This window comes from Xenopus tropicalis, chromosome 8, assembly GCF_000004195.4.
Source record: "Xenopus tropicalis strain Nigerian chromosome 8, UCB_Xtro_10.0, whole genome shotgun sequence".
Classification (NCBI taxonomy): Eukaryota; Metazoa; Chordata; class Amphibia; order Anura; family Pipidae; genus Xenopus; species Xenopus tropicalis.
This window is the reverse complement of record NC_030684.2, coordinates 44,679,337-44,704,080: the sequence shown is the minus strand read 5'-3', so window position 1 is coordinate 44,704,080 and position 24,744 is coordinate 44,679,337. Positions and strand designations below refer to the sequence as shown.

Genomic DNA, 24,744 nt, shown 5'->3' with positions numbered 1-24,744 from the left:
TTTTTTTTTTTAAATAAAGGAATCTCCTTTCGTATTGTGTGTTTTTTGTGAAGCTATTAGCTCTAGATTATAAGCAAAGGCAAAAAATACTAATAGAGACACTTTATTGAAAATTAAGAATAAGGGTGAGTCTCTTGTTTCAATAAACCATTTATCATTAGGTTTAATGAAGCAATCCCTGTCTTGAAAAAAGACAACATTGGCATATTTTAAAGGTGGACAATGTATTGGCCCCATTGATTAATCACAAGCCCAAATGTTGTCTGTAAGAGGGCGAGAACTATAAAGAATTTGGTGTCACCATCTGACATTTTTCAAAGGCAAAAACGAATGATTTTAAAGGTGGTCTGGCAGGTACTTATAAATTAGTGATGCACCGAATCCAGGATTCGGCAGTATTCGGCCATGATTCTGCCTTTATCTGCAGTATTCGCATTCGGCTGAATCCACGGTCCCGGCCGAACCAAATCCGAATCCTAAAAATCACGTGACTTTTTGTCACCTTAAAAAATTAATACATTTTGAGATTTAACCCTTCCAAAACCTAATCAGCACATGCTTATTAGGATTCGGATTCGGTTCAGTATTTGGCCAAATCCTTTACGAAGGATTCGGGGGTTTGGCCCAATCCAAAAAAGTGGATTTGGTGCATCCCTATTATAAATGTCATGCCTGTAAATGAAGGACTTGCAACAAAAAAAATTAGCAATAAATATAGCTTACCAATAGCAAAACCTTTTATTAATTGTAAAACTGTATAATTGTATACAGGGCCACCCTCAGGGGGACACAGGGGGGACCTGGTCGTGCTAAACTTTTCTGGTTAGCTGGGGCCCTACTACTGCGGGCAACTAACGCTCCTGAAATGCCTTTCCACTGACAACAATAGGAGTCTCCGATTGAAAGTCCCAAAGGCATTTCAGAGCGGTTAGTCACCCGCGATAGCAGAGATCTCCGTGGGACATTAGCCTTACTTGCTAAATTTTACTCTCTAATTGGTAATAGCTATCTTATATCTAATTTTATATCTAATTACATGTTCATACATTATGGCAGTTTTCTCCTGTGCGTTTTCTTTTTAAGATACGCCACTTTTACTTTTTAAGATACACCACAGTAAGTTGACTATCTGTTACCCTTGACATAAAAAATGTTCCAAACTGATTAAGATAAATCAACTAATTTTCTATGGGCTATGGAAAATCTTACAGGTGGCAGATTTTCCATAGGGCTTACACCATGTGCAAAAGTTGGAGGCTGGCCTAAGTGGTAAGTAGAGTGCCACTAAAGATATAAACACCATGTATGCTGGGTGAAGGTCTGAGAAGAGTACACCAGTAACATATACAGAGCATGTAAGTATTCCATTTTATCATCAAAATATTACAGTAAAATGCAAAACTATATCTTAAAAGTAGACAGCACTCTAAAGATGTATTCCTTAAAAATTATTTTATGATGTAATTAGAAATGTTAGCGACTATATTATCATGAAGGGAAATTTTTCCAAAACACTCTTGCATCATTGTAATTTCTGTGACTTTAAAAATAGCTCTTTATTAGACTGCAAAAATATCATGGTTGGCTTAAAATGGGGAAAAAAATTGGCTGTAGTATCTTGTAAACTTGTTTTATTTGGGCATTGATGTAAAGCCCCATTCCAGTATAATAATTAATGATGGCAACAGTCAGATTACACTAGAAGCAGTGTTTCTTAATCTCTTTCTTAGTGGACCCAAATTAAGTCAGTGAATCAGCTTTGAGACCCACAAATGGTTTAGAACTAGTCATGCACCTTTTTATAATTACTTTTTTAACAATGAAACTTTATATTAAAGGGTTTTTTCACCCTTAAACTAACTTAATATGTTGTAGAGAGTAATATTTTGAGTCAATGTGCAACTGGTTTCATTTTTTATTTGAATTTTTTGAGTTATTTAGCTTCTTATTCAGCAGCCCTCCAGTTTGCAATTTCAGCAAACTGGTTGGTAGGATAATTTGGACCCTAGCAACCATGTACTGCTTTGAATAAGAGACTGGTATATGAATATTAAAAGGCCTAAATAGAAAGCTGAGTAATAAAAAGTAGCAATAACAATAAATTTGTAACCTATCAGAGCATTTGTTTTTAGATGGGGTCAGAGACCCCCATTTGAAAGCTGGAAAGATTCAGAAGCAGGCAAATAAATGTAAAAATGAAAAAATGATGGCCAGCTGAAGAGTTGCTTATAATTAGCCATTTTATAACATACTAAAAGTTAAGATAAAGGTGAACCACCCCTTTAATAAAGGGGATCATGGGGACCCTCTCTAAACAGCGTGGGATTGATTTTTTTGTCATTGACCTATAGCATAAATATCCCTACATTAAAATGTAGGTGAAATATATCACTAGAACTATTGTTATATTTTCTAGTTGAGTGGTCTTTTTATTCTTATTGGTAAAAATAATAGGTGAAGAAATAGTGTGGAGAAATCTTATATTCAGTGTCCTGTACTATATCTGGAGGACATAATCTCTCACCTCTGCTAATGTTATTTCATCTTAAAGAAAAGGGTAATGATAAGCTTGGTCCGTTATTTCGGAATGCTTCTTGTTTGAGCACAGGTCACAAGACTCTCAAAATGATTATATGTTTGTGTTTCCCAGCCCTGTGCTGCCTTGCTGTTTAGTTCAAAATTACTTATTGTTATAGTACTACAGTTCTGGAACCATGGGTTTAGATCCCCCTAGGGCAGGGATCCCCAACCTTTTTTACCCGTGAGCAACATACAAATGTAAAAAGAGTTGGGGAGCAACAAAAGCATGAAAAAGGTACCTGGAGGTGCCATATAAGGGCTATGATTGGCTATTTGGTAGCCCCTATGTGGACTGGCAGCATATAGAAGGCTCTGTTTGGCTTTACACTGGGTTTATGCAACCAAAACTTGCCTCCAAGCTAGTATTTAAAAAATTAGCATCTGCTTTGATGCCACTGGGAGCAACGTCCAAGGGGTTGGTGAGCAACATGTTGCTCACGAGCTACTGGTTGGGGATCACTGCCCTAGGGGGTCCTGGAGCAGTGGTGGCAGTGGCGTAGCTACCTATACAGTAGTGTTATGACCCGCGGATTTACCCACGGGCTGGCCGGGTTTGGGCCCACCTCTGCACAGCATTTTTGGGTAGCAGGCGGATTTGGGTCTAGCAACCCTACACTGCCCTCAACCTTACACTGCTGTATTTCCGGTTCTGGCTCTCTTATTTATAGGTGCGCACCCATTCCCGCCCTTTTTGTGATGTCATTGGTGGGCGGGGCAGGTGTGAGTCTCAAATAGAGGGGACTAGCCGGTCAGGTATGGTTTGGGCTGGGAGCGGGCGAGTTAAGGTCAGGTGCGGGTTGAGTAAAACTATTCTTTGGCTGAATGATAATAAATCAGTGTTTTCCTATATCTGTAATACTGAACTAAAGTGGACTCTGAATTATCCTTGACTTATCTGTTAGTGGGGTGTGGGGGGGCAGGGGAATTACAAATGTACAAATGGTCCTGTCCTGTAGGGTTGCTGCATATTGCCATTCATTTTAATAACTAGGAAGGTGCTGACAGGAAGGTTTAAAAGCAATTTTTTAAAAGTTTACTAATATATTAGGCTCCATGGGAATTCTGACTGGAGTGGAGCTAATTTGTACATCCTACTTTGTTTCACCTGAGGTCTCTAAACCTGTTTTACTGTCTTAACTTCAGGATGCCTTTATGTTCTTTAAGCAAAATGAAAGAAAATGTCATTTCATGGGAGAGTGGGCAATACCACCAAAGTCTAGTAAATCCGATCAAACTCACAAAACTTGCTTTTGGTGGGGGTTTGACTGGGATCAGCTTCTTAATATTACTTTCTTGGGCCTCAATATACTGAAATGTTGAAATTAGAAGTAGAAAATCTGTACTTTTGAGGAATGTGGGATATTTAATAACCAATTAACTTGAAAGGCTTACAACTGATTAACTGGTGTTCAAAAAGGAAGAAAAAGTTCTAGCTGTGATCCAGGATAATACAACCAACAGCACATAGAAATGGGACCTTTGAAGTCAGCTAGAATGTTGAACTTTAAAAAGACAATAAGAAGCCTTTAAAGCTTAAAGGAATACTGTCATGAGAAAACATGTTTTTTTTCAAAATGCACAAACACATTTTTTATAGTTAATTCTAAAATTTCACATGGGGTTAGCCATATTCTTCATTTCCCAGGGACTTACAGCCATGTGACCTGTGCTCTGATAAACTTCAGTGACACTTTACTGCTGCGCTGCAAGTTGGAGTGATATCCACCCCCCGCCCCCCCCAGCAGCCGATCAGCAGAACAATGGGAAGGGAGCAAGATAGAAGCTCCCAGTAGATATCAGAATAGCACTCAATAATAAGAAACGCAAGTCCGGCTTGGGACTCCTCCAGTTACATGGGAGTAGGAGAAACAATAGGTTAGCTGAAAGCAGCTCTAAGGGCTCTAGCACACGAGAGAGATTAGTCTTCCGCAACCAATCTCCCTTGTTGTGGGCGACTTATTTCCCCGATATGACATACCACCGGCGAAAATGTAAATCGCCGGTGGAATGGCATATGTGGCGGCGCGATCGCCAAAGCTGCCTCTCGAGGCAACTTCGGCAATTTTTCGCAAATCGCGGCGCCATGTATGCCATCCCACCGGCGATTTACATTTTCGCCGGTGGGATGTCATATCAGGGAGATTAGTCGCCCGCAACAAGGGAGATTTGTCACGGGCGACTAATCTCCCTTGTGTGCCTGAGCCCTAATGTGTAGCGCTGGCTCCTTCTGAAAGCTCTGATGGCGTCTACACACCAATATTACAGCTAAAAAATACATTTTTTGGTTCAAGAATCCAATTTGAAATGGTAGAGTGAATTACTTGTTATGTAAACAGTGTAATTTAGAGATAAAAAGTACAGCATAAAAATCATGACAGAACTTTTTTAATAATGCTGTTTGTCAGTAGTCACTGCATATTGCTGATTCACGAGGGGACCAGCCACTTAGAGCAGAAGAAATCTATGTGACTCACAGTATTTCTGTATTCTTTGGAGTCAGAAGGTTAGGTTAAGGAACTCAATTAACCTGCCTGTATCTTTTAGAGCAGTGATTCCCAACCAATGGGGAGTTGGTTGGTTGGGATGTTGGTTTCTGAGCCTATAAAAATTAAAATCACATTTGAGGACACCTCAGATTCTAAACCTTTTTTCCTATTTCTTTTACAAATTCCATAACCTCCAAAAAAAGATAGATGTGAGGATCCAGAAAAGGAAATAACTTTGATATCCTCAACTGCTAGGTTGGAGTCACATTCATTCATGATACATTCATTGCTATTTATTGCTTCACACTGATCATTCCTAGATATTTTGTTAAAAAGTGCATGTTTCCATTTGTTATTTCACTACACCAGTTAAACAAACAGAACTTTGCAAGTGATAATTAAAGCAGAATTTACAAAAGAAAAAGGCTCTTATTACCAGCTCCACCTTTAGCATATTAAATCCAGCATGCATTGACGTGCATGTACTGCTAAGGTGCCAATGAAAACTTGACCTTTCCCACTTAGAATTAGCAGTCTGTTAGATAAGTAAGTTATGAACTTTGCCGCAATTAATATATTTTTGTTACGAACTTAAATAAAACATTCCTACAGGTTTCCTTTTCCTCTGAATTCTTGTTTATACATTTGCATTTGCGTAACACAGTTCACCATTCCATTTACCATCGCTGCTTATCAGTTTATTCTCACACATTCATTGGGTGCCTTTGTACCTCACTGAAATCAAACAGCCTTATTTTTGCCCTGTGGCAGATGCTGAGCTGTGCAAGTGGGATGTTAAAACAGAAGGAGAGAAGCTATGGCTGCTGGCTTCCTTTAATGTTTGGGTTTCTCGTCTTATGTTATGGCAGATTGGGAAGTGTAGTTAGCTCTAGCATAAAGAGCGATGGGAGACAACAGCACAGTTGGAAAGACAAGTGTTCTGGCAGCTACAAAGGAGAGATTAACCAGCAATGTTAAATCTTCACCTTGCCTGCTGTTATCTGCTTGGCTGCAGTACTGGATGCTGATATGTACAGCTATATGAAACAATCACATTAAAGCTGGCCATACACGTGGCGATCTCACGATGTTTCGTACGACCGTCGGTCGCACGAAACATCGTCAGATCCGCCACACACCATTCAGGGCTGAATGGGCAGGTAAGGAGGTAGAAACAATAGGATTTCTACCTCCTTCTGCCGATTCAGCTCTGAAGGGAGAATTTTGGTCAGGCGCCTTCTATGGCGCCCGATCAAAATTTTCTAACTTGGCCGATCGGCGAGCCGACCGATTTCAGCAGCTTCCTGCGATATCGGTCGGCTCGCTGACATGCCATACACGCACCGATTATCGTACGAAACGAGGTTCCGTACGATAATATCGGTGCGTGTATGGCCACCTTAAGAGACAAGTACTGCCTGGGTGCCACATGGGGCTGATTCTCTGAGGATAAACACAGTCCAAGAATCAACCCATACATTGGTATCAAGCCTTTCCCTGTGGCCTGTCACCTAGATCCATTGCATCAGCCCGGGTGCAGACACAAACAGCAGATTTTTACATGAAAAGCATGCTTGCTTGTTTCTGTGCCAAAATCTGCTCTGTGAGCCTGCACCTGGGCCGACAGAATGGCTCCAGGTGCAGTCACAGGGGAAGGTTGATGCCAACGTAGGGACTGATTCTCTGCCTAAGTTTATCCGAAGGCTAAGAATCGTCCCTGTGTGGCAGTAGCCTAAGGCTAAATATTAATTAAAAACAGAGATCATAAAACAGACTTTAGATAATCATAAAAAATATGATGACTATTGTAAGTCCTGCTGTGTGCTGGATCTCTATTCAATATATAAATGCATAGCTTCTATTATCCAGAATGCTTGGGACATTATCAGGTTTTCTCTCTGTAATTTGGATCTCTATACCTTAAGTCTGCGAATAAACATTTGAACCAGGGGTCCCCAACCTTTCTTATTTGTGAGCCACAGTCGAATGTAAAAAAGTTTAGAGAGCAACACAAGCATCATAAAAGTTCATGGAGGTGCCAAATAAGGGCTGTGATTGGCTATTAGGCAGCCTCTATGCATACTATCAGCTTACAGGGGTCTTTATTTGGTAGTAAATCTTGTTTGTATTCATCCAAAATTTGCCCCCAAGTCAGGAATTCAAAAATAACTACCTGGTTTGGGGGGCACTGAGAGCAACATCCAAGGGGTTGGTGAGCAACATGTTGCCCCTGAGCCACTGGTTGAGGATCACTGATTTAAACAGTAAAAAAAAAAACAATAGGATTGCCTTAGCATAAAATATATATTACTCTCCCTGTATGTGGTAGAAGCAACAGTTAGGTCTAGTTACTAAGTTTAGTATCTAACGATAAGTGTTGAGTAATAGTAATAATACTGTAGTTCTCACCAGTCAACAGATGCTAAGCAAATGATCAGTTGCTATTGGTTATGAGGCTACAAGCAAACTTTGTACCTGTTTTTGCATTACCCCTGTTTCATGTGATACCCTTGGGCTCATTTGCTTACCCAAAGCAAACTTACACCAGAAGTAGGCAAATAATCAGAACAAACCTATGGATGGCTGCTATTTTTGCTAATTCCGCCCATTAGTATATGTGCCCCACTGACCCATATCAGTGGCCTAACAATAGAGGAAGCAGACTCTGCAGGGGGCAGGGGGCCATAAGAATTTCCTCCCCCTCCCAACTGTGCTGTGTATTCTTAGCTACCAGCAGCTAGAGCTGCAGCATGGAAGACCAAGCTAAAATTGCAGCTGCTATCTTAAAACAAACAGAGGGAGCTTCAAGGGCTGTTTATGGTAAAGCTTTCTGCAGAATAAATATAGTGTTTTATTGTGGTTAATCTATTGGCAGTAAAATTCCAAAATGCCTTTCCTTCTCCTTTAAGGCTGGATAGTAGTCAGGCCAATAAGCTGCTGATGTGGTCCATTGGCAGCTTTTATTGGCCTGTCTAGGGCCGAATCCCGGAATCCCATAGCAATAAATAGAGAGTGGATTCATTTTTCTGTGCTGAGCTCTAATTTCACACAGCCACACAGATGTATTGATGAGCAATTAATGAGCAATTTCAATATATCTTAATAGAACAGGTCAACTAACCAATGTTTTGGGGCCCTAAATTGAATCTGCTTTAGGGCCCAGTAACATCTATGTAAGTCACAGACTGCTGGGTGTGTATATTATCAAAAAGACTTGCTTTAAAGTGCAGTCATAGTACACTGTATCCATGTCTTATAGACGTATAATAATCACCCCATTTGGTAAGTGTGTTTAAGCACCCTTATATTAACAGAAACAGAGAGAAGGGTTTTCTGGTGAAATACTTCTGTGCAGTTGGTTAATTTAAATGCATACAGTCAAAACAGAGAGTACATGGGAACATTTAACATGTGACAGGTGCGGTATGGAACCTTTGGGTGTTATTTGCTCACTTTCTCCTGATTCTCATGTGATTTGCTTACAGGCTCACGCCTGCTCTTATTTAAACATAAGTAAAATATAAACTAAGGTGTTAAGTGATAAGAGAAAACAAGCTGGCCATTCCAGTACTTTTATTGCATGCTCCCAATTAACATAAGCCATGTCCAGTCATACCAAAACTTTGTCTGCTTTTCAGTAAACCATGGGTCCTTGGTTCCATAATTCAGAACTGCCCCCAAACCCCCTTGGGTCCTTGGTTCCATAATTCAGAACTGCCCCCCCCCCTCTGGTCATTGGTTCCATAATTCAAAACTGCGCCCCACCCCCATTGGTTCCTTGGTTCCATACTTCAAAACTGCACCCCCCCCCCCCTTGGTTCCAGGCATCTGGGACCCTTGCACTAGGGATGCACTAAATTCATTATTTTTTTATTTGGCTGATTAAAGAATCTACCACAAAACATTCAATCAAATACCAAATTGAATCCAAGCACTATTTTCCATCTTTGTATTCAAAATAACATTTAAAAATGGTATTAATCATGAGTGAAAAATTGTCACATTCAGTTGTTCTGAAATTTAAAGCCACATGACTTTAAGGGTTCGGATTTAGTTGGGTTGACCACTTCTGCCAAATCCTGCAAATCCGAATCACTTTAACTGACACGTGACACAACACTCTTTCCTATAAATGACCCCTTGCTGATGCTAAAACCCATACATATTATCTTAAGTCATCCAGGGAAAGAATATTCCAGTGGGCACTCTGTGTGGCTCATTTATCAACACTGGACAAATTTGCACCTGGGCAGTACCCGTGGTGACCAATCACGTTTTTGCTTTCATTGTTTTCCTGCAGTTTGCTGAAAAAATAAACAAATCACTAATTGTTCACTTTGGGTTGTAAGGTACAAATTTGCCCAGTGTATACGAACCCTTGTGTTTATATTGGATAAGGTCACATGAAGCAAGCTTACCAAAAATGATTATGACACAGGGCTTGAGGAAACAAAGCAGACATCTTTTGTTTCATACCATATCTCTGGGTTAATATAAGGATCCTATGACTGAGGGATGGCAGTTTGCAAATCTGTAGCACTAGGCACCCAGACATCAAAAGTAAAATCTAGATTTATTTAATCCACTTTCTGACATTTGAGGGGAAATATATTCATGACTCCTAAGCTGTTGTATAGCTGTCTACTTTTTATTTATTCCAGTGTGGAAGCCATCATTACTGTGAAGATGTTCAGGCATATCCTCATTGTGCTTTCACACCTTGCGCTCCTTGGCCACTCAGCAGGTAAGAGGCATAAAGGTTTAAGGTGACTTTAAAAAAAAAACAAAAAAACAACTACCTCCAATAAAATCAGGACTTATGACTCATTTTTGGACCTGTGCAGCTATGAAGTTGATAGGGTATAAAGCCCCCAGCTTTAGATTCCATGATACTTACCTAAAACATGAGTCGATGATACTCATCTGAAATGTGTTAGTGTCCCAAATTACATGATTCGAGTCCTTTAGACCGATTCGTCAGCTTATCTGCTCATATATGTGGCCCCCTGACTGGCCTCCCTCTTGATATCTGGCAGGTTTGATTTTTCTATCAGATTGGGGACTACATTGGTTCAATAGTGTCTATGCCCGCCGCTGTAATTTGATTGTTTGGCCTGATATCACCCACCTTAGGTGGGCATATTGGGAGAAGCCACCTTAACAGCCTATGGACACTACTATCTGAGGTTGTAGCTTGAAGCAGGTCCTTCATGCACAAATCAAAACAGGAGGTAAAAAAATGAGCAGAGAGTATTCTGATACAACTGTTACCTGGCTATTTGGATCCTCCCATGTGTGTATATGCCATTTATAATTTAGTAACTATTCCTTCTAGTATTTCAAGCAGAACAGAATATTTTAAAATGTAGACCTGGTGTCTACATTTGTAGACCTGGTCCTGTTGGCTTTAAAGGGGTTGTTCACCTTCAATGTCTTAAGAATTTTAAGCTATCTAACATTGCTGTCAGTATGTTAGAAAATCCATTTTCCATTAAAAAAGGTAAAAAGGCCACTGTAAAAGTTACTTTTTATACCTGTTAAATCAGTCCTTCTTATGTCTCTCTGATCAGTTTTCTGAAGGGATGGGAGTGGCCTATATTGAACCTGACACACTGAGAACTTGCCCTTACTTTTTCCTATTGGACCAATTCATTGGTTGCTTCTGCGCTCTAACCAGCTTCATAAATTGAAAGGTCATTGATTTCTCCCTTGCAATGTCACTGGCAAACAGACTCAGCATATCACAAATCAAACATACTGTTATGCACTCTGTCACAGGCACAGGAAGCAGTGTCAGACTGACAGGAGACACAGCCAATAAGAGTTAGGTTTGCTGCCAGTACTATATGTGACATCATATAAAGTAAAAAAGCAACTGCAAAAAAACCAAAAAAAAACATACAGGCACTATTGAAAGATATAGCGCAAATAGAACAATTACATAAGCAAACTTTAGCGATAAAAACTCCATATTTTAGAAGAGAAGAGAGTGCAATTAAAAGCCATTCTTGATCAGTTCTCATATAGTTGTAAACAAAAATCATATGATTTGGGAGATAAAAGTACAAGGCATTTTGCCACTATTTTAAGGAAGTTGCAACCAATTACCTCCATAAATGCAATAAAAGACATAAACCAAAAGACTTGTTATACCACTCCACAAATTGCAAATTGTTTCCAAAACTTCTATCAGACATTGTACAAACTAAGAAGTTCAGATTCTCCTCTAATTTTGCAGGAGGAAATAGGGAAATTTATAATAGAAGCTAATTTACCAAAAATTTCTCAAGAAAAACAAAAACAAATTGATAAACCTTTCACTATTAAGGAACTGTTGGATACAATTAATTCAGTTCCAATTAATAAAAGCCCGGGCCCAGATGGGTTTAACTCTTTATATTACAAAACATTTTTTGAAGAACTTGGTGAATTTTTGCTTAGATATTTTAATTCTATAGATCAAAAAAATAGCTTTCCGGCACAAGCGAAGGAAGCACATATTACGATTATTCCGAAGCAAGGAAAGGACCCTCAAAATTGTGCTAGTTATAGACCAATTTCTTTAATAAATGTAGATATTAAGATTTATGCTAAATTAATTGCAAATAGATTGAAAGAATTCCTTCCCAATTTGATAAAACAAGCTGGTTTTGTCCCAAAGAGGGAAGGAAAGGATAATACTTATAAGATTTTTTCGCTCGTTAGTTATGCACAAAAGAAAAATATCCCGGCAATGATTTTATCTACTGACGCTGAAAAAGCGTTTGACGGGGTATCCTGGGATTTTTGCAAAAAACACTGGAAGGGTTTGGCCTAGGTATAAAAACAATAAACAGGGTTTTAGCTCTTTACCAGGCACCTACAGCTAGGATAAAAGTTAATAACACTCTTTCCAATACAATTCACATTCATAATGGGACTAGACAGGGCTGTCCCCTGTCTCCCATATTGTTCGTGATGGTAATGGAATCTTTCCTTTCACATGTACGTAATAATGGAGACATATCAGGGCTGGTGGTAAGGGATAAGGAGTATAAGATCGCAGCATTTGTGGATGATTTATTATTTTTTATCACAAAACCACGGCTATCATTACCAAATTTATTGGTTCTTATAAACCAATTTGGGAGACTTTCTAATTTTAAAATTAATTTGGGGAAATCAGAGGTGTTAAACATCAATCTACCAGATCAGGTTAAAGACATGTTAGCAAAAGAGTTTCCTTTTCAGTGGGCATCACAGAGTATAAAGTATCTGGGTATACAGATACCCACTGTATTGAATAAACTATATCAAATAAATTTTCCACCGTTAATTGATAAGCTCCAAAAGCAATTTAATATGTGGAGTAAGCTTGGTTTATCTTGGTTTGGGAAGATACAAGCAATAAAGATGACAATTATGCCACAGATACTTTATTTTCTACAGATGATACCAGTAAAGATACCTAAAATATTTTTTAAAGAAGTGAAATCACTAATTTCAAATTTTATATGGGAGGATAAATCACCTAGAATAAGATATAGTACTTTATCCCTTCCTAAAAGTAAGGGAGGGTTAGCTGTACCTGATACTTACTTGTATTATTTGGCAGTCCATTTGGGGAGAACCAGGCCCGGATTTGTGGAGAGGCCACAAAGGCCCGGGCCTAGGGCGGCAGAAACCTGGGGGCGGCATGCCGCCCCGCCGCACCAAAATCTAAAAAGTTTTTTACCCATAAGGAGCAATGGGGGGACTTTTCCCCACTGCTCCGTATCCAAGTTTGTCCCACTGCGCATGCGCGCGCAAGGTGCCCTGCCCCCTGTTGGCGCATGCGCACGGAAACCCCTCTCCCCCTGTATCGCGCATGCGCACTGGGGGGGGGGGGCGTTTGACGGGGGGCGGCCTCGGGGCGGCCAATTTGGAAATCCGGCCCTGGGGAGAACATTGTATTGGCACCTAAAGGAAATAGAAAAAGAATGGGTAGAATTAGAACAATCAGTAAGTCCTATTCCTTTAAGAAACCTATTGTGGAGTAGAAACTATAAAATTATAAACGAGTTAAACAACCATCCTACAATTACTGCAACATTAGATACTTGGTATAGATGTAGATTTTTGTTTAAACTTACTGTATGTCAGAATTTCCTATTTTACAACCCCTAACATTGAACCCAGATTTTGTTCCTAGCCTTGATCCCAAAGCATTTTATCATTGGAGTACTTACAATAATAGAGAAACTAGGGTATCAGATTTTTATAAAAATGGCAAAATAATATCATTGGCGACTATCCAGGAAATGTGGGGAACTCATCCTAGAGATCAATGGTGTTACTTTCAACTTCATCATTTTTTAACTAAAGGTAAACCATTTTTAGGAGACTTTACTAGTACCTCATGGGAAATCCTTCTAGTTAAGCAACAAATTCCTGATAGAATGCTTTCGACTGTATATAAAATTATTCTTGGTAACCAGGAAAATGAAGCTCTAAAATATTTTGACGCTTGGGAAAAAGAGATGGGAATGTCTATCCCCTCTACAATAAGACAAAGCATCAAGAGCATCTAGAATAAGAGAGATGCTATTTAAACTTATAACAAGATGGTATTATGTACCAGAGAAATTACATGTAATGTTTCCAACCTCTTCAGAGTTATGCTGGAGGTGTAATAAAGAAATAGGTTCTTTTAAGCACATTTGGTTTACTTGTGTAGAAATGAAGGGATACTGTTCCAAGATTTGTACCACCAAGTTACGGGTAACAATATTTTAAGTACTGATTTAATGTGTTTATTATTTTATTTTGATGATAAGGAAAACGCTGTAGTAACAGATAAATTAACCTTACACCTTTTGAATGCGGCTAAAGCTCTGATACCTATGAGCCTGGAAAAATACTAAACCACCTTCGTACTCGGAGTGGATAAATCTAGTAGAGGAATCCAGAAAACTGGAGGAAATAACTCATCTAATACAAAGCAAATTAGCACAATATAGGGCAACGTGGTTACCTTGGTTAAAAATGAATAAGATACGGTGTTAACTTAAGCACACTTGCTATGTGATGAAGATGTATACGATGTTTTGTATAGTATATATTAGTTGAGAGTTACATAAATTGAAATGTAATCTGATGTAAGCTCTTTGATATATATTTCGGGTGATTATATGTGATGGGAATGCCCTATCTCTCTTATGTCTATCCCTATTTTCTTTTTCTTTCCCCCCTCCTTTTTTTCCCTTTCTGTACCCCTATTTTCTTTTTTGGAAAAATGATAAAGATTGTTAAAAAAAAAAAGCAACTGCAGTGTTTATAGGGGTCTCTGACTATCTATATGACAAAGACTGCTAGATTTGTGAATGTTGTACAACCCCTTTAAGAGGAGGGCTGTGACATCATGGGGCAGGGAAGTGACAGGGCAGTAATATCACTGGGCGGGGTTATGACGTGTCGATCGGCTAGTTAATCTCAGTGAGTTTTCCTAATTTGGAAAGCCAGGCAGGAGGTTTTGACCCGGACAGCCCTTCCAAGAACCTGGCTGTCCAGGTCAAAACCAGACAGGTGGCAACCCTAGTGGCAATCTGTATACTCTGGAAAATGCCCAAAAGGCTAGTATCAGCTTCCATTAATTTGTGCTTAAATGAGGCATATAGCACAAGTGAAACCCTCATTAATATTGTAGACAATAATAAATAATATGTGTCAGCTTTCACTCTGGGCTACAAATGATCATTATCTTTAAAAATGTCCCCCTTATTGGAGCTCCCTATAGATCTGCCATGGTCCCTGTTACTGTTTCAAATGAGGGGTGGGCGTGTCCTGACAGTCCCTGGCAGAAGCACAGTAGGAGAGGAATAGCCAATCACAGCCCTGCAGTCACACAAGAAAAGACAGGATTCAGTCCCCTATCAGGTCACGTTTCTGAAAGTGAAGTCACGCACATGCACAAATGCCCTGTTGAAGCTGAAAAATTGCTACCGGTGCATGTGCAAATGCTTCTAATGACATCACAACTTGCGTACTGCACATGCTCACCCAGAATTTGATGCAAACTTTGGGAGATTGCAGAAAAGTCAGGATAATGCTATTGTGCTACTGGCGACGGGGGGAAAAAAAGCCCAAATCCTTAAAAATTGGTTGGGGGGTGACAGCACTGGTTTAGGCCTTTGTGTATTTGAAATACCAGAGCTTAGTTTGAATCTCAGTCCAGACATGAACCCAGGGCCCCAGGCATGTAACAAAGCAACGCTAACCATGTCAGCACTATCATGATGCAAATTGTGCATTATAAATATTTTATTAGAGCTTCAATTTAAAGGGTGTGTAAAGCATCAAAGCTGGAATTGTGCCCAATTTATATTAAAAAATATGTATTTTAACACTGTATCACTCAAACTTAAAGTTAGTACATTTTATTACTATAACAAGAAGCAGTACAGGTATAGGACCCGTTATCCAGAATGCTGGACCTGGGGTTTTCCGGATAAGGGGTCTTTCCGTAATTCGGATCACCTACTTTAAGTTTGCTAAAAAAATTATTTAAACAGTAATTAAACCTAATAGGATTGTTTTGGCTCCAATAAGGATTAATTATATCTTAGTTGGTATCAAGTACAGGCACCGTTTTATTATTACAGAGAAAAAGGAAATCATTTTTAAAAATTTGAATTATTTAATTAAAATGGAGTCTATGGGAGACGGCCTTTCTGTAATTCGGAACTTTCTGGATAATCGGTTTCCGGATAAGGGGTCTGATACCCGTATCTGCCTGCAAATTCCTAATTTTGTGGCTTGACTGACCACAATGATTTTCAGAGTTCTTTCCATTTTTGTTAATCACAGCATATGAAGGGCATAGTGGGAACTACAGTAGAGCTTTAGACTTAGGGCTCTGGTACACGGGGAGATTAGTCGCCCGCGGCAAAACTCCCTGCTCGCGGGCGACTAATCTCCCCGAGTTGCCTTCCCCCTGCCATCCCACCGGCGAACATGTAAGTCGCCGGCGGGATGGCAGACGCGGCGGCGCGATTTCGCGCAAATCGTCGAAAAAGACTCGCGAGGCTTTTTCGGCGATTTCCCGAAATCGCCCCGGGAAAGTACAAGTTGTAAATAACTATGGGCACACAATAAAAGGAATTCTTTCTGTTTTTTGTCCCATAGACTGGTGTTATGATCATGAAGAGTGTGGTAAGTGTTTTTCTTATTCTAAACTAAATTTCAAACAGTTCCAGAAATTATCAGTATGAGAAACTGGTAATAATAACAAATAATCATTTTGTAACCCTTTCCATAACAAGAGGTCCTGATATCTATTCAGATCACCCAGTGCCAAATTAACCAGGGGATACATCAATTATAATTAATTATGTTCTATAGCCCTTGCCTCTACCAGGATGGGTTCTACCAGAAAACTCTGCTGTAATTATGAAGATCATGCTATACTCCTTTAAAGTACAATGGACGTACAGTATATAAGCAGGGTTTCTATTTCCTTATGATAATTTAGCAGGGGCTCCCAAACTGTGGGACAGCACTCCATGGGAGAATATAGTGGTCCAGTAGGTATGGCAATTGAGAGAGAATAAAATGAAGTGTAAGCATTGTACACTGTGTAGCCCCCACCAACTTGAATGGATTCTGTTCTCAAGTTAGCCTTTGTCACTGCTACCCTGGCCTTGAGGGCAGTAATAGCAGTTCTTTGTTTTCTGTGCTGTTGAGCGATTTCTCCCACAAGTAACTCCCATAACATTCCCATGTAAGAAGTCTTTAAAAATGCTGTGATTTCTGTATTCTGAGTTCGGACTCTTGAGAGTGCAGAATCCACAGAGCACATGTCACATAAACCTTGTTATGAAATAAAAGGGAGCAAAGCTAAAAGTTGAAAATACCATTTAATTCTATTTTAGGGAACTTGGTAATTCCAGATAAAAATCTCCCACCAAACCAACCCTTGATCATATCTTACTGGCGGCCTAGAAGGTAGCAGACATCTTGGTACTGATCAACATATTTGCTTCAATATTTTCACCACGGCTTAGCACTTAAAATCCTACCCTGATTATGTTTTTTATAGCACCATCACACTGGTACTTGCATTACCCATCATGTGGGCTCTCATCTCAGTCTCCTATCAATATCATTACCGCGAACACTGTAGCTGATTCCTCCCTTGGTCCAATTGTAGTAGAGGGCAGCGATGCAACTTCTGAGGGAGAATTAACCAATAATGGACACTCAGGTAAGGTTTATTCTCCTCATTAACTGTTTATAATATTGACGCATAATACTCTGCGCAGGATATATCAGGACATATACATAACACACACAAAAACAATTATTTTTAGTTCTTTGTTTTCAATACAATATTTTATAAAAGGCATTAAGTTTGCCCAGGAGCAGTAACCTGTAGTAACCAATCAGCAAGGGGCATTTTCTGGTCACCTATTTAAAAGCAAACATCTTATTGGTTGCTATGGGTTACTGCTCCTGGGCAAACTTAGTGTCTTTTATTGCATATGGGTGATAAATTACTATGCAAATTGCTGGTAAGTGCATATTGTATACAACCTTATATAACTTACAGTGTATCATTATTATCCTTTATTTATATAGTGCCTTCCCCAGTTGAGTTTACAGTCTACATAGAATAGGGTCAGTTTTATCAGGAGCCAGCTAACCTGTCTGTATATTTTTGGAGGGTGGGAGGAAACTGGAGCACCAGGTTCCACAATCGGAAATCTGAACAGGCATTTTTGAACCAGACAGCCCAAATGAAAAACAGACTGTCCATTTCAAAACTGGACCAGGAGTCTATGGGAATTTTTTGTGTTTGTAATAAAACATCACACCATATTATATTGTATCTTTTCCAAAATATATACAGTACACACATTATAAAATGCAATGTTTTAAACTAGGAATATAGAGCAGGTGTTAGTTTTAGTGCCTTCTTAATAAATGACATGACAAATTTATCTATAAAGTTCTATTTATTTTTGTTTTCTCCCTGCAGTTGAAGTAACACTGACGTCCAAATATACACTGAGTGGAGCTGGACTGACTGATGCATACACACTGGCTGGGTTTCACATCCATTTTGGGAACTCAAATCCTACCTTTGGCGGTTCTGAGCATCAGATCAATGGCAATGCCTTCCCCTTGGAGGTCAGCATTGATTGTGACACATGTCTAACCTTCTTTCTAGGGAACACAATAATTTGACTGGCCTATCAGTTAAGCAACCTGTGTCATGCCGTAAACCCCCCAATAACACATCAGCAACACATTAAAACAGTGATCCCCAACCAGTGGCTCAGGGGCAACAAGTTGCTCAACAACCCCTTGGACGTTGCTCTCAGTTCCCCCAAACCAGGTAGTTAGTTTTGAATTCCTGACTTGGGGGCAAGCTTTGGTTGAACAAAAACAAGATTTACTACCAAATAAAGCCCCTATAAGCTGATAGTGTGCATAGAGGCTGCCTAATAGCCAATCTTAGCCCTTATTTGGCACCTCCATTAACTTTTATGATGCTTGTGTTGCTCTCCAAATCAAACCCCAGCAAATACAACTGGGGTTTCATCCTAATGTATGTATATATAACTTACCATCACAGGTTTGTTGTAATTTAAGTAAAATTGATATTATTTAATATTTTGTTTACTTTACAGGTTCACTTTGTGTTTTATAACTCAATATATATTGACCTGACAGAAGCCAAACAGCAATCTGATGGCTTGGCGGTCGTAGGGGTACTTTTTCAGGTAAGTCCTATACTGACTTCTTTAAGTGATCAGCAAAAAATGAAATTTTTGAGTTTGCTGGGTATATTTATATTAGGATATATTAGGATATAAGGAGACGGAAAGTGTCACTTGGGGATGCCAAATGTTAGACACCACCAAGTGATAGTAATTACTCTCCTGATACCCTGGACAAGTGCTCCTTGTAGCAGATAACTGCCTTGGCCCAGGTTCTTCTCAGCAAGCACCACAGAGCGGTCCTCTTCCTGTATCTTCTTTCTTTGCCCAGGTGCAAATGCACAGTAGAGTGAAAAACAACTTTAACAAAAACGCCAGCTTTTTCACTTTACTGCATATGTGTCAGCCCTGGAATTTTGAAGATCAGGCATTTGTACCTATGTTTGCCGCCCAGTGGATTTCTCTGATACTTAACCATTCAGGAAAGTAAAAGTAGTCTCTGACTGATGAACTAAGGTCTATATATGATACAATGCCTATCTGGCTAACTACAATAACTGAAACGTCTCTAACCCTAGCGTACACAGACTCTGACCTGAGTATTTCTTCATATGTACAGAGAAGGAGTAACATTGGAAGCAAAGACAATGTGCTTCTGATCTAGCAAATATCCTGCTAGTAAACCAGTTATTCTATAGATGGCTCTCAGCAGAAATAACATACACTATATGGTAGAATTGTCCAGACACTTCTTAAATAGGATTTGTAAAGGCTAAATATCGGAGCAACGGCTGGGTGCTAACAAAAATAATGCATCAAACTCAACAGTAGAAAGCACTCACAGCTATAGCATCAATTAAGTCAGTGATTTATTTCAGCATACCATCATATATATATATATATATATATATATATATATATATATATACTGTATATGCACTGGGGTTTATTTGGAGGGGTTGAACTGGATGGATTTTGTCTTTTTCAGCCCAACTTATTTATGTAACTATGGAACTTAAGGCTATAGCATGCAACCACATTCTTGACAATGTCCATCTTTATAGCAACAGTTTGGGAAAGACTCCAATTATGACAAACTAATGCTCACATAAACAAAGCATGGTCTGTATGAAATGGATTTGCTGAGATAGAAGTGGAAGAATTTGCACAGATCCCAGACCTCAACCCAACTGAACACTAACAGGATGGATTGTTGCCAGGCCTGATTCCCCAACACCACTGCCCAAACTCACTAAATGTTCTTGTGGATGAACAGAAGCAAATCCTACCAACATTTCCAAAGTCTTCCAAAAGCTCATAATAGCAGCAAATAGAGGACAAACATCCTATTAACATGGTTTGGGAATGAGACACTGGACAGGCAGGTTTATGGATACTTTTGACCATGTAGTGTATGACATATTTCTACCCACAGTACCTAATGTCAGAGACAATGCCCTGTGCATAGCAGAAGTATGTGACTACTTTCTCTTTGTGCAGGAAATGTTTTTTGCATCTTTTAGCCTATCTTGCTGCTTTCTTTGTATGCATAAATATGCAAAAACACATATATAACATACAATTATTTAATAATTATCTTTAGATTGGGTCCTTTAATTCTGCTTTGGATCATTTCCTTGGCCAGCTGTCTCAAGTGGCTTATTCAGGTAAGTTGGACATGCCCATATAGTTAAAGTATTATTTGCCTTTAATGTACGGTAATTTTCGTGCACAAAATATTAAGAATTGAACAACCCCATGTGCCACCTTCTGACTACATCTCATAATGAAAGTAACTGTCTAGAAAATATTTGATAAAGAAGAAATGAGAAGTCCAAATACATGAACATTTATAGTATAAGTTATAAATGCAATATAAGTAGTTTTCATATAAAAATAATTTGACATATTGATACCTAGACGGTGATTTATCAATGTTCAACATTTTTTCCGCCAAATTTGAATTATGGTTTCCAAGACTCGAATGTGCTTCTGTGACGTTAAGTATTGTTTCCATTCTTCCAACTCATTTCTGAATATTTTGCTTTTTCCCTCAGGTCAGAAAACCTCTGTTCAAGCAAATCTGAGGAAATTTCTGCCAGCTAAAATTGGGTATTATTTTAAATACAACGGCTCACTCACTACACCAACATGCTCAGAGAATGTCACCTGGCTGGTAGCAGGCAATGTCCAGCCAATCAGTCTGTCACAGGTAATGGCAAAATTAATGTTATGCATGGTGCAATGCTTTGTTCTGGGGCAGAAAATCATTTTGTGATTCCTTTTTCCCTGTGTACAGTACACATGGGGGCGGGGTAAGGAATTGGATGGGTATTATTGCATAGTTCTGCTGCTGAGCTGTACTGTGCACTAATACACCATAAATTCCTTTGTACGCGATTCCAGGGAAACAAATGCAATCCCTACCCAGTATGAAGACAGTCAAATCTTATACAATGGAGCCTGGAGCAAAAGACAAAACCCATATAGAAAAACACCAATATATGCAGTAAAACCTTAGGTGTAAAGTGAGCATGCATTTCTCTGCTGTATTCATTGTGTTGCCAGTATATATAATGAATTGAAGTCTCTCTCCCTTCTCTGTTCCTACAGTATACACAAATCATCAGTAACCTCTACTTCTCACTACCAGGAGCAGCAAATCCAGTTCCCATGTTAGACAACTTCAGGCCAACTCAACCCCTCAACGGAAGGACAGTATCAGTATACAGGAAATAAGCTAGATTCTCTTTGTTTCCAGAGTTGCTTTTTGGGAGCTGGGTATTGATGCCAATGGAAAACCCTCCCTCTTTGCCCTGTTCCATGCGTCCTTTATGTGGAACCCCATGTTATTCGTGGCAGTGAAAATCCAGATTTAACCATCTCCAGTAAAATTCAGTTTCAGGGGCATAAAATAGCATGATGTGAATTACTGTGCTGCTACTGGCAGAATAATAGCAGGTTCAGGGTTTGTTTTATTACAATTTCCAAGGGATTCACTAGATCTAGGATTTGTTTCTAAAGAATTTAGTGGGTCCCACAGGAAATTCATGTTAGGGCCCCCTAAACTTTACAGTTGGACATTTATCAAGAACATAAATTGAAATTGCATATCATTCAGTGCCCCACTGGGCCCCTTATAGCTTCTGGGCTCCCCAGCAGTTCCAGGGTCTGCTTCCTCTATAATTATGTGCCTACTTTCTTGGATTTGGTTGAATTCCAGTTCGTTTTGCAAGACTCCAGTTTTGCCGGATATTTAGTATTCAGCCAAACAAAATTCAAATCCTAAATTTTAAATGACTGCAGTTTGTATCCACTTGGAAATTAGGGTTCTTTTGTGCAGGTCTGTGCCTGAATCCAAAAAGGATGGATTTGGTGCATCACTAACATTTCTAATCAATGATGCAAATTGGTGAGAATTTAAAAAAAAAATCATCCATTTTGAATAGAAGTTTCACAGTAAAGTGTAAACCCAGTTAGTAGAACTATTCTTTAGGTCCGCTTTTGAAATTGTTCCGGAGAATAACTGAAGCCTATAAAATTGAGTTATTCTTTTGCAATGTGAATCAGACATATCCATCCAGTTTATGTCATTCCTACTGTCATGTGTCTTCTGAGAGTAGAGTAATGAGCTTCAATGCATCATCCCAGTCCCCTAACTAACATGCAATTGTACTGCTCAGAAATAAAGTCTTTTCATAAGTCAAAATTGTTCATCTGTGTGGTGTTTATGGATTGCAAAAATTAAAAATAAACATAAAACATAGTATCTAGTAGAATTAAGTCTAAAACAACTGGACTTTTCTGAGTTTTTCTTGAAAACGTTTCACCACTCATCCGAGTGGCTTCTTCAGTTCAAATGACTGGTAGGGAATTCCCCGGTATTTAAACTCTTGATGGTAGTAGAGTCACAGAAAAGTAATGTGGTCTATGCTGTCCAGTGTAGTGAAGAGTGCTCAGACTTATACATTGGGGAGACAAAACAACCTCTCTGTAAGAGAATGGCCCAACATAGGCGGGCAAACTCCTCAGGGCAAGACTCAGCAGTCTATCTACACCTCAAAGAAAAAGGTCACTCTTTTGAGGACAGTAACGTGCATATTTTGGACCGAGAGGACAGATGGTTTGAAAGAGGTGTGAAAGAGGCCATTTATGCCAGCCTGGAAAAACCATCCCTGAACAGAGGAGGGGGCCTGAGACACCGCTTGTCACCAACATACAATGGCGCGTTGACATCCTTACCCCGGCAGTTTCACAACAGTTCACACTTCCAGTCATGTACTTTGAAGGATTAACACCTTCATCAATGAGAATCTTGGTACCATTGTGATTGGATCATACCTTCTTACACCTGTCAGTTTCAGCTAACACCTAACTGAACAAGTTCAATGGAACCATTGTGATTGGATGTCTGTGACTCTACTACCATCAAGAGTTTAAATACCGGGGAATTCCCTACCAGTCATTTGAACTGAAGAAGCCACTCGGATGAGTGGTGAAACGTTTTCAAGAAAAACTCAGAAAAGTCCAGTTGTTTTAGACTTAATTCTACTAGATACTGTATATCATGACCTGGATGAATGAGAATCTTCATAGACATAAAACATAGTCCTCATTCCTTCTATGTGTCTTCTAGGTCACTCACTTCTGTGCACTAACCTATTGTATGGACACATTTATGCTCACAGCGAAGGGGCTCCTGGCTTAAACAATATATTGCTTTCAATTCACGCACCATTTATATGGAACAAAAATAAAATGCCAGATTTAGAGCAATTGCGCAGCTCCATATTTGCACACCTGTAGGGCTTTTTTTAAGTTATATCCATCAGTGATACAGTATGTAGTGAGCTGTTTGCAGCAGGAATAAAGAATAAAGGTTGCGAAACTCATAAATAAAGTGTGGGGTCATATAATAAAAGGTGTAAAGTTTGTACCAGGTCTAGTCATCTGTAGCAACCAATCAGAAGGTAACATATTAGAGAAAAGATCCTGTACCTGATTGGTTGTGTTATTAGATCTGGGCAAAGGTTGGGCTTTTTAGTGCATTACCCAGGTAATACTGATAATAGTAATAGTAAGAAATAAAAACTGGTGGAGGAGTATAATCAAACATCCACTACTGTATTGGTACTGGATTTTTAAGGCAATGACATTTCCCATTTAAGTAATAACATACTATAAGGTCTATAGCATGTAATTGAGCTTCTGTCCCTCAAAGCAAAAACCCCCATCTACCAACAACATAATTCGTTTTTTTTGTTTTGTTTTTTTTAAAGGGTGGTCATGTTTATTAAAATCCCCTGTAGGGATAATCCCTGATCCGGAAACAAAACCAGAGCCAGTGAGCTCCTTGGTGGTTGCCCCTCTGTTAAAATGGGCTTTGCCTGGTTTATCCCTGAGGCCAGAAAGTAGAATCTGTGCCAGGTGGATTCCCAGCGGTTTCCCCCACAAAGTTCGAGGGCCTGCCAAACACCACATGGGGCCTGCATTGCCACCTCTCTGCCTTTCCTTTGCTGATCACAGTTTTTGATGCTTGTACTGACTTGGTAATCCTAGACTTGGGAGGGAGGGTGGTTAGTTATGATCCCTCTCTGTGTGCTACCTTTTAAGTCCCCCTACACCTATTCCCACCCCTTAATTTTTCCCTCCTCTATAGCAGTCCATTGTTTCCATACAAACCCCCAGAGAGGATCGACTGACTTCTAGCAGCCCATTGTTTTTCAATTAACAAACCCCCCAGACTGATTTAACCCAGTAGATTACCCACACAGTCCTTATGGGGTTTCTTTTGTATTTACTGCACTCAGCCCCTCCTGTCTTTGGAATGACCATAAAGTATTTGTGCGCCAAGCCGGTATGTACAGAATGTTACACCATACATGACATCCTGTCTGCTACATACGTATGTGAATAATGAATACACATGGGGAAGGGACTGAAATGGCAAATATGTACCACAGGCAATAGATGTTGGTAATGTTTGATAACTTAAAATA

General features: G+C 39.3%; 1 protein-coding gene across 1 annotated transcript; it reads left to right on the top strand.

Annotated features, from left to right (window-relative positions):
- The first annotated feature begins 1,320 nt into the window (after positions 1 to 1,320).
- LOC116406730 (carbonic anhydrase 14-like) lies at positions 1,321 to 22,454 on the top strand. Its single transcript, XM_031891478.1, has 9 exons — positions 1,321 to 1,355; positions 9,728 to 9,810; positions 16,209 to 16,235; positions 17,122 to 17,286; positions 18,061 to 18,212; positions 18,716 to 18,808; positions 20,349 to 20,412; positions 20,803 to 20,957; positions 21,359 to 22,454. The coding sequence occupies exons 2-9, from the start codon at positions 9,753 to 9,755 to the stop codon at positions 21,482 to 21,484; spliced, it is 840 nt and encodes a 279-aa protein (XP_031747338.1). The 5' UTR covers positions 1,321 to 1,355; positions 9,728 to 9,752; the 3' UTR covers positions 21,485 to 22,454.
- The last annotated feature ends 2,290 nt before the right edge of the window (positions 22,455 to 24,744 follow it).

Bases quoted from the DNA above. Each gene is read 5' to 3' on its own strand.
- LOC116406730 (XM_031891478.1), top strand. From the start codon at position 9,753: ATGTTCAGGCATATCCTCATTGTGCTTTCACACCTTGCGCTCCTTGGC. The intron at 9,811-16,208 runs GTAAGAGGCATA...TTTGTCCCATAG, and splicing joins GCTCCTTGGCCACTCAGCAG to ACTGGTGTTATGATCATGAA. The intron at 16,236-17,121 runs GTAAGTGTTTTT...TGTTTTTTATAG, and splicing joins TTATGATCATGAAGAGTGTG to CACCATCACACTGGTACTTG.